Genomic DNA, 9,918 nt, shown 5'->3' with positions numbered 1-9,918 from the left:
CAGTTCATTCCAGTGGGAGCTGCCTGCCAGGTGCCTCGCCCTGTGGTACTGGCAGACATGACATAGACACCGGACACTTCACTTCCTCTTTTCTCCAGGAACTTTAACCCAGTAGTCGCTTCAGAGGCTGGGGCTTTAACCAGGCATCAAGACTTGGATCGCAAGTAGTTTCTGCAGGTAACTTTTCTTCACCTTTTTTCTTTTCTTTTCTTTTTTTGTAATCAGATTGGTTTTCTTTTTACTTCTCTTTACTCAACACGTGAACTTATTATGACAAGTTCAAACAATATAAAGGTATAAGGGGAAAAAAATACGAGTCCTCAATCTCCCTCCTTCTACCCTTTGCACAAATCCACCTCCCTTCCTGGAGGTTACCAATGTCAAGGTTGCTGTTTACCCTTTCAGATAGATAGATAGATAGATAGATAGATAGATAGATAGATAGATAGACAGACCTATTATTTATACATGGCAATATATTTATACAAAACAGTTCACAGGATATGAAGCATTCTGACCACAGGTGATCCTCAGGAGGGCCCTTGAGCATTCTGACTGGGCCCCTGGGCCCCGCTGGCTCTTGCAGCTGGCATTTCCTTAGGCTCCATTTAGAGGGATCTCTAGCCAGAGGCTAGAAAGAGGCAACCCAGTTCTCCTTTCCTGCTGGTTTCCTTTGCTTCTACCTCCAGTTCAAGTCTTGATATTCCTACCTGCCCCTACAGTCACTGGAGAAGAAAGGTCATATCTGTAACAATGATCGTAACAACTAATACATTTTGAGGACTTATTAGGTGCTAATATAGCTAATAGCTAATAGCTAATTAGGTGCTTTCTTTTTGTGCATGATATTTTATCCTCACGCCAATCCCTATGCTGTTTTATCCCCATTCTGTGGGTGAAGAAAGTGAGGCTTGGAGAGGTTAATTTACCCAAAGCCATATACTTAGAAATTGTACTCAATTTTGTCTGACTTTATGTTATTTATTTGTGTGTGTGTGTGTGTGAGAGAGAGAGAGAGAGAGAGAGAGAGCACGAGCAGGAGAGGGGCAGAGACAAAGGGAAATACGGAATCCCAAGCAGGCTCCAGGATCCAGCTGTCAGCATAGAGTTGGACACAAGGCTCGAACCCACAAACCACGAGATTATGACCTGAGCTGAAGTCAGACACTTAATCCATTGAGCCACCTAGGTGCCCCTCAATTTTGTCTCACTTTCAAGTTTGTCTTAACCTTACCTATATTGCTGTAACGTCATCTCTTCTGCTTCAGGTAATCAATGTTGTTTTAACACCATTTACAAGTCTAAACTCAGTTATCCCTTCCATTCTGAATGTACAGCAGATTCCACACCTTTATGACTGTATCCTTTCAACCATCCTTTCTTCTTTGTTCTTAGGCTGATCATTCCAGCTGCCACCAGCAAGGCTGCCTTCTTCTTTAGAGAATAACCTAGTCCAGTCCTTCCTGTGCAATACTAATTTCTTCTAAGACACTTACTTGAAATAAAAACATTTTTAAGTCTCAGGATCCAAATATATTTCTATATGCCTGCCCATTTATTTATAAGCTCTGTGAGAGCAGGAACAGAATTTTATTCACTTTTATGTCCTTCTGGCCTAATAAGCCCTCAGTAAATGTTTATTGAACAAATCATTCAATGCCTCTGGCCAGTTATTGAGTAGGCCAACACTGATGCTTGAAGATAACCATAGTGGCTATTTAAGAAACAAAGACTGAACTGTAAAGAGGAAAACAAGAAAAAAGAAAGAAACAAAGATTGATTTGGAATAGAGGTTCAGTGTCAGTCTGAGCAGCCAGAACATAGCAGCTGGACCAACACAAATTATACCTGGTCCAAAGCTGTGTATCTCAAGAATCTTCCCAGACCAATATTATGTAGCCAGGGAATGGCAATTCAAACTATAGACAAAGCAAAAGTGTTTTAATAGAAAACCTCAGGCCATATAGGCCCACTTTGAACCTATCTATTCCTTCAATGATACATTTTACAAGAGCAAGGAAGACAGTTTTTATTTTACAACATTTAATTTAATTTATTGCTCCTTACATAGTTATGTGGAAGAAAGTTTTACAAAATGCTTGACTGTAGGGGAGTATAGGTGGCTCAGTCAGTTAAGTGGCCAACTCTGGATTTTGGTTCAGGTCATGATCTCATGAGTTTGAGCCCACATCAGGCTCTGCGCTCACAGCAGCAGAGCCTGCTTGGTATTCTGTCTCCCTCTCCCTCTGCCTCTCCCCCATTTGCTCTCTAGATCTCTATTTAAACAAATAAAAAATAAAAAAAATATAATTAAAATGATTGACTAACACAAATTAGTATAATGTCTAAAATAGGAAAAGTGTATACATATATATGTATATATACACATATATATACATATATATGTGTGTGTGTGTGTGTGTGTGTGTGTGTGTGTGTATATATATATATGTATGTATAAAATAGGAAAATAAAATTCAATAGCCCTCCTGGCTTTGCTAAGGTTAATAGTGGAGTTAAAATGCAAACAGGAATGAATTGTATAGATAGTATGTGTCTCACTGTTTATTTCCAACTCAGTCACTTGGGATTTTACAGTTAAACTATCCTGCTGCTTTAAATTTAGAAATTCCATTTCTAGGGCACCTGGGTGGCTCACTCAGTTAAGCATCCGGCTTTGGCTCAGGTCAGGATCTCAAGGTTTCTGGAGCCTGCTTCAGATACTGTCTCTCTCTCTCTCTCTCTCTCTCTCTCTCTCTGCCCTTCCCCACTTGATGTCTCTCTCAAAAATAAATAAACATTAAAAAAAAAAAAAGAAATTCCATTTCTACTCTAAGATTCCTCATTACAATACTCTGAAGATGTTAACTACTACTACTAAATGTTTTAATCTTATAGAACCAAGTGGGTACGAGAGTGGGCTCTAGAGCTGGACTGCTGATGTTCTTTTATTTATTTTTTTTAACGTTTTTTATTTATTCTTGAGACAGAGAGAGACAGAGCATGAACGGGGGAGGGGCAGAGAGAGAGGGAGACACAGAATCGGAAACAGGCTCCAGGCTCTGAGCTGTCAGCACAGAGCCCGACGCGGGGCTCGAACTCACGGACCGCGAGATCGTGACCTGGCTGAAGTCTGACGCCTAACCGACTGCGCCACCCAGGCGCCCCTGGACTGCTGGTGTTCTAATCCCAGCTCCTCAATTATTATGTACATGACCCAGGACAAGAGTCCTATCTCCTCTCTCCCTCAATTTTCTCATCTGTCAAGTAGGCATAATAATACTCCCTGCTATTTTGATGGCTGTTTATATGGGTTAATATTTGTAAAACTCTTAAAACTGTACCTAGTACATTGTAAGTGTTATACAAAATCAGTAGGGAATTTAGGGGATTCGATGAATATTTGGGATTTTCTCTCTGCCCCTCCCCTGCTTGCACTCTCTCTCTCTCTCAAAATAACTAAATAAACCTAAAAAAAAATCAGGGAATTTAGGGAAAAAAAACTATACAAGATACTTCACATCTTTTTTCACTAATGTAGAACAAAACGAAGGAGAAAAAAAGCCAGCTCTGTGCCCCTGTTGTAAGCTCCCACTGGAACTAGAACCCCACAGTTGTAGCTCCAAAAGAGTTGTGTGTCCATTCATTCAATAATTTGAGAGCCTAGTATGTGCTGTAACTGACCAGGAATCAGACACACCCTCTGCCCTCAAAGGCCTTGCAGTGGGGTTAGAGATCAGAACTCTAATCTACTTTTTCACAGATGAGAAAACTGAGGTCCAGAGAAGTTATGCCTTGCTCAAGGTCACACAGCAAAATATCATCAGAGGTGAGACCAGAGCGTTTTCCCACAACTCAGTTCAGAACTCTTTTCCAATTGACCACCCCACCCTTTTGAGGGTCACATCTCAGCTACTATTTGAGATACTTCCTAGTTTTCATGACCCTCCCTTCTGTGCACCCACTGTCACCCTCGCTCCCAAACCTGGAGCCTAGGATTTAGAAAAGAAAACGGTGAGCCCTGAAGAGACAGTTACACACTGGGTATTTTGAACCATCCTCTGCAAGAAAAGGAAAGGTTACTCTGGTCTCCCAGCATTAACTCTTCCTGTGCCGGAGAGGTTGAGGCCGTTTAAAAACAAAAAACCTGAGTGGTCTCACTCAGGACCGAAAGGGTAGATCCCCGCCCCTGGTAAAGCAGCGAAGACAGATGGGGAGCCACCTGTCAGAGGACTGTGGGCGGGGGCCGGGACCGAGAGGGCCGCGGGACCAGAGGGTGAGCGCCGCTGAGCGCACGCTCAGAGCAGACAGTTCGCAGGAGGCAAGAGATGATGGTCTAAAACCCTGGGAGCTGACGGCCAGAGCGGGAGGAAAGGTAGTCACGGAAGGGAGGCAGAGCTACAGGAGGTGGGGGATCCTGGAGGTGACAGCAAGGAGAGTACGCAACCGCGAGGGGCAGCTCCAGCGAGGACGCCGGGCGGTCGGGCGAGAGAAGGCAGGGCAGCGCCGCGGCGCTGCGGGCGGGCTCCGCCAGGGCGGGGGGTGCCATGTCTCGAGAGCGGCCCCCCCGCACCGACATCCCGCGCAACCTGAGCTTCATAGCCGCGCTGACGGAGCGTGCCTACTACCGCAGCCAGCGGCCCAGCCTCGAGGAGGAGCCGGAGGTGGAGCCAGGCGAGGGCGGGACGCGCCTCGGGGCCCGGTCCCGAGCTCAAGCTCCGAGTCGGGGTCGCCGGGCCCTCTCTGCGCCAGCCGGAGGCGGCGGAGTTCGGGTGCCTCGCAGCCGCAGCCCCGACACCCGCAAGAGAGTGCGTTTCGCCGACGCGCTTGGGCTGGAGCTGGCCGCGGTGCGCCGCTTCCGCCCCGGAGAGTTGCCCCGGGTGCCCCGCCACGTGCAAGTTCAGCTGCAGAGAGACGCCCTCCGCCACTTCGCGCCGTGCCAGCCTCGCGCCCGCGGCCTCCAGGTAGGCGGGCGGCATCGGCACGCCCCTTCCCCGGCACCTCCCCTACCCGGCCGCAGCAGGCGGCCGATTTATCAAGGAACACCCATCTCCATCCCCAACCCTAGGCTGGTTCTCGCTCATCCCTGTCGGTGCCACTCTCCCAGCTGGGCTCCACTCCGACTGCTGGACGCCGGGGTCCGCTTCGGATTGGTCCAGTGCCTCACCCTGACCCCGCCCCCTGTCTCTCCTCTCCTCCCCACCCCCTCAGGAGGCGCGCGCCGCCCTAGAGCCGGCCAGCGAGCCCGGCTTCGCCGCCCGCTTGCAGGCGCAGCGCATCTGCCTGGAACGCGCCGAGGCGGGCCCGCTGGGCGTGGCCGGGAGCGCGCGTGTGCTGGACCTTGCCTACGAGAAGCGCGTGAGTGTGCGCTGGAGCGCCGACGGCTGGCGGAGCCAACGCGAGGCCCCCGCCTCCTACGCCGGTCCGGCCCCGCCCCCGCCGCGCGCGGATCGCTTCGCCTTCCGCCTTCCGGCGCCACCCATTGGGGGCGCCCTGCTTTTCGCCTTGCGCTACCGCGTGACCGGCCACGAGTTCTGGGACAACAACGGCGGCCGTGACTATGCTCTACGGGGGCCCGAGCACCCCGGGAGTGGCGGAGCCCCGGAGCCCCAGGGCTGGATCCACTTTATCTGAGACTCCTGCGGCCGACGGCGCAAAAAGCAAAGGCACCCAGGGGCCGGGGGAGCCCGAAGATTTGGCTGGGAAGAACGAAAGAAACCGAAATTGGCTGGGAGCTGTCCAAGAGAGTCAAGTGGGGGAGGGCGAGGAGGACGGGAGAATTCAAAGGGGTGTGGGAGTGGGCGGAATCGAGAAAGGTCGGGAGGTGGTGGAAAACATTAGTTGGATGTGAGTGATAGTAACCCAACGCATATAGGAAAGAAAACCAGAAAAGGCTCTGGGGGGATTAGGAAAAAAAAAGCCAAGATGGGGGTTGATGATGATGTCCTATTCCGTGAGCTGGCACTGGGAGAAAGTAAGTGGGTTCGTCAGGCCTAGGAAGTTGAAGGTTAAGGTTATCTCTTTGGGATTGAGGAGGTATTATGTTTGAAATATGAGCCCACCCTGCTGAAGTCATTTGGAGTGCCAGCTCATTCCCTCTCTTACCCGCCTTTGCCACCTCAGGTCCCTAGCCCTGCCCATCCTAAGCTTTAACTCAGCCATAATTGCCTTGCTTAAGTCCCAGGATAAGTCCCCTGTTATTCCCGAAGATCCCAGGCTTCATTCTTCCCTGACTGGCTGGGGAGTGGTGGCAGACCCCCGCCGCCCCCAGGCAGTCCTGGGGATTAAAATGAAGGCAAAACCAACTCCAGGCCTGTCCTTGTAGCCAAATAATGTGCCTGAGGAGTTGGTACACTCAGGGGCTTCCAGAAAAATGCCAGCCTTACCTTTCTGGGGTGCCTTTTAATGACCCCTAAGCACTTTATGGAATGCATTTGTCAAGGAACAGTGAGTCACAAGAATCACTCTAATTCTGCCTCAGAAGGAAAGAGTCACTGACTAGCTGTATTACTTTGGGCAATGTTACTTCACCTCTCTGGGCCCCAGTCTCCAACTTGGGAAATTAGATTTTGATTAAGTGATCTCATACAGCCGATTCTTGCTCTGACATTTTATGATCTACTGAGTGGCAGAGTGTGGATGAGAAGCCACATTCTCCAACCTACAGTTGGAGTACCACAGGTCAGAACACAAAGCATCCCAGCATTGGATTGAGGCCAAGGATGGGTCCTCCAGTTTTGACACAGATACTCCAGAGGCCAATAAGCATCCCATAACCAGCTTGCAGCCTTATGGTATTCCAACACCTTTTTCAAACTGCAGCTCATCCTCTGCCCCTTGCCTTTTGCTCTTGCCCCCACAGACTCCCAGTCTAGGTGCTCTGAGACAGGTTTGAGTAGGTGCATCTCTGTTGGGGAAAATGATGTTTGGGAGCCCCAGAGATGAAAGGAAACAATGTTGAGGCTCTCTTGAGGATAAAGAATTATGGATATAAGAAATGGAGAACATTTCAAATAAAAAAACAAAGCTACTGAATAATTAAGTGGCACCAGAAGATGGCAGTGTGTTCTATACCCTGAGCAAGTCAAATGGGAAAGCAGGACTCTTCTACCCATTCACAGTCATGCCTTAGGTCTCCCCTCCTGGTTAACCTCTACTGGTAGTTTTTCCTTTCCTGTTACCCTATTCCTAAGCTCTTTGCCTTTTTGTTTGTTTGTTTGTTTCTCTCTCTCATCACTTTCACTCTTTTAGCATATAGGGTATTTACCTTCGTTTTCTCTTTTCCATTTGTCTCCCTCTTCATTCTTGTTGATCTCTGCTGTTCCTTCTCCCTCCAGAAGGGGTGGAGAACCCACTTCCTTTTCTCCAAGACCATGGTTGATCCACCTTCCTCCCTCAGGCTCCTTCTTGACAGTCTTCTAGAAAGGAGAAGAGGGAAAAGAAGCAGTTCCTGATGCACATGAACAACTGCTCCCAGGTAACCAGCTCCCTGCACCCTTTTCTATCTGTTAACTAATTTCTCAAAAATTTCTGAATCCCCCTCCTCCTCATTACTAAGAGAGTGCATGCACAAAAGCCCATACATGCATTTAGAACACAGTATGGGGGCTAGTTACCCTGCCCCTCCTGTCCAAAGCCTTAGTCCTTTGAAGGAAGATGGCCGAAAGAGAGGAACTCCAAGTCACTTCTCAAAGAAATGCTGGCTTAAACATCATCCTTGTCTAATGAAGAAAACAAAGAATTTCATGTATCTTGTGGAACACCTTCAGGTCAAAGTACCAGCAGAGTGAAGAAAGAAACTGCTAGAAGCCACAAAGCAATACGCTTTTTAGTCATCAATGAAGAGCCCAAGGGAGGTTGATGGAGAGGGAGACTGGGTTGAGGCTCAGTGTATAATAATCTCTTGCCTAATGTGTATGCATTATTATTATGTTGTATTAACAATCATAATAGCTCACATTTACTTATCTGCTAAAATCTGGTGTCTTGCATGCAATACAACCCTCAAAACAACCCTATCAGTTGAGTAATATCCCTATTTTAGAGCTTAGGAAACAGCTCACAAAAGCTCAGTAATTTGTTCAAGATCACATAGCTAGTAAATGGCATAGCTGGGATTGTGAACTCAAGATATCTCCAGAGGTTCTGTGCATAACCATTTGATTATAGTTCTTCCTTTAAAAACAAAACTGACAACTTTGCCATATATAGTCTCTTATTAGGAAAAGACCACAGTTTCTAACTGCTCTGCCTTCCTATCCTCCCAGTCTCCTGAACTGGCATAGAGAAGGCAAAGCACTGAGGGGTCCCAAGTTCCATCCAGGAGCTTGCTGCTGTCTCCTGTACCAGTGTCCCAGCTCTGCAGAATCAGCAAGGGACCATCCTGCCTGCCTGCTAGAGAACTTGGGAGCCCACCTGAACTCCAGCTTTTCCATACATTGGGATTCTCTCCTGGCCCTAACCAACTCTCTACACGTGTTGGTGTGTCATGCCCCTTTCCACTCCCCCGAATAGTTTTGAACTGACCAATCCCTAAAGTTTCCACTAGAAAGTATCCCTGACTAGGACAATTGCTGAATGGTCTGTGCTTGGACCCTCTCTGCAAGCCCTGGTATTACTGAGTAGATAAATGTAAACTGGTTGGAGATGGAATGAAGAATAATCCATTTTTCCCTGAGCTTTCTCAGTAAGAAGTACCATGGCTCACCCACCCCCCATTCTCAGCTTTATGGAGCCAACACATGAATCTTCTAGTGTTCCCATATAGAGCTGCCCCAGGGCCTGGGAGTAAACTGACAGTCTAATCTGATATGGGAAACACTAGGAGTTTGGTGGAATCTCTAGGAAGGTATGTGTTAGGCATTGGGATAGGGACTTTCCCCTAAAGGCTGATGACTATATGAACAGGAGCAATTTGGTGTATAACATGTCAGCCACAGATGAGGAAGTGTTATATAAGAAAAAAACATTACGCTGGTCAGGGGCTTGGGTCCTTGAAGCAACACAGCTGGACCACTTTGCCTGTTTCTCCTGTCCAGATCTTAGATATCTTCCTACACTTAGCTGTCTGATAGCCTTTCTTGTTCTTTTGTTTCTCTTTATGAATGTAGCGCATCATTTATTGTCACAATAAGCCATAACTTCTGAACTCTCCAATCTAACTCCCACATTTTCTTGCTTCTAACACCTGTGTTTCTCTGGAGCTTCTCTGGATCCTTGCAATCCAAAGGTCATAGAATCAGAGACCAGGAAAAACTTGTCTTTAGAGATCACTGGGTCCATGCTCCACTACAGATGAGGACACAGGTCCAGAGATGAGAAGTGACTTCAGCAGGGTCAGAGAATTTGTTAGTGCAGCTCAAGATGGGTCTTACCCTCAACCCTTCTGCACACATGCCATTCCTGGGCTATAAAACAGGCCTCTACATAGTCAGATCTGCGATTTTTCATGGCAAGGGATAATATCAGAAATGTTTCATTTTCTCCTGCTAGTTTCCATTCCCTTCCCCATCCAGGCATGAAAAGAAACAAAAGGCACTTGTAGTTTTCTTTGTTTTCCCAGCCTTGGCACTTCTTTGGGTGATATTGCTGAGGAACAGTGAAGTTGCTAAAAACATGGTATAATCCACCCATTGACTAACCTGGAGAGGAAATTAAAGTTTGCTTTGTGAATTCCCCCAAACCACTGTTCTCATCAGGCCCTCCCAGAGCATCCTCATACCGTTCACAGTGTAGCCATGTTCACTGGGCCCCAAACCCACTAGTTCTGTGCCTCACTTCAGCTTCCACATGCAACTACCCTTCCTTCTGGATAAAAGACCTCATATGTGAAATAAAGTCAAAATATGAAAGTATATCATATAATATTGAGAAATTGTTTGTTTGGGGTGGAGGGTGGCAAGAAACCCAGAGGCAAGA

General features: G+C 47.5%; 2 protein-coding genes and 1 long non-coding RNA gene across 3 annotated transcripts in view; 2 read left to right on the top strand and 1 right to left on the bottom strand.

Annotated features, from left to right (window-relative positions):
* Positions 1-119: 119 nt before the first annotated feature.
* On the top strand, positions 120-9,853 carry LOC115516257. The gene is made up of 2 exons (XR_003969505.2): positions 120-177; positions 7,400-9,853. It is a non-coding gene; the product is annotated as an uncharacterized LOC115516257 (long non-coding RNA).
* Positions 4,533-8,258, top strand: PPP1R3E (protein phosphatase 1 regulatory subunit 3E). Its single transcript, XM_030318725.2, has 2 exons — positions 4,533-4,964; positions 5,212-8,258. Exons 1-2 carry the CDS (start codon positions 4,548-4,550, stop codon positions 5,632-5,634), a joined length of 840 nt encoding a protein of 279 aa, XP_030174585.1. The 5' UTR covers positions 4,533-4,547; the 3' UTR covers positions 5,635-8,258.
* Positions 7,330-9,918, bottom strand: part of RNF212B (ring finger protein 212B) — a 42,906-nt gene continuing 40,317 nt past the window's right edge. The window contains exon 16 of the mRNA XM_030318720.1: positions 7,330-7,418. Within this exon, the coding sequence (XP_030174580.1) occupies positions 7,396-7,418 (23 nt within the window). The 3' untranslated portion in view covers positions 7,330-7,395. The remainder of the gene's footprint in view (positions 7,419-9,918) is intronic.

This window comes from Lynx canadensis, chromosome B3 (assembly GCF_007474595.2).
Source record: "Lynx canadensis isolate LIC74 chromosome B3, mLynCan4.pri.v2, whole genome shotgun sequence".
Taxonomy (NCBI): Eukaryota; Metazoa; Chordata; class Mammalia; order Carnivora; family Felidae; genus Lynx; species Lynx canadensis.
Note: the sequence above shows the minus strand (reverse complement) of the source record. Positions and strands in the feature narration are given on the sequence as shown.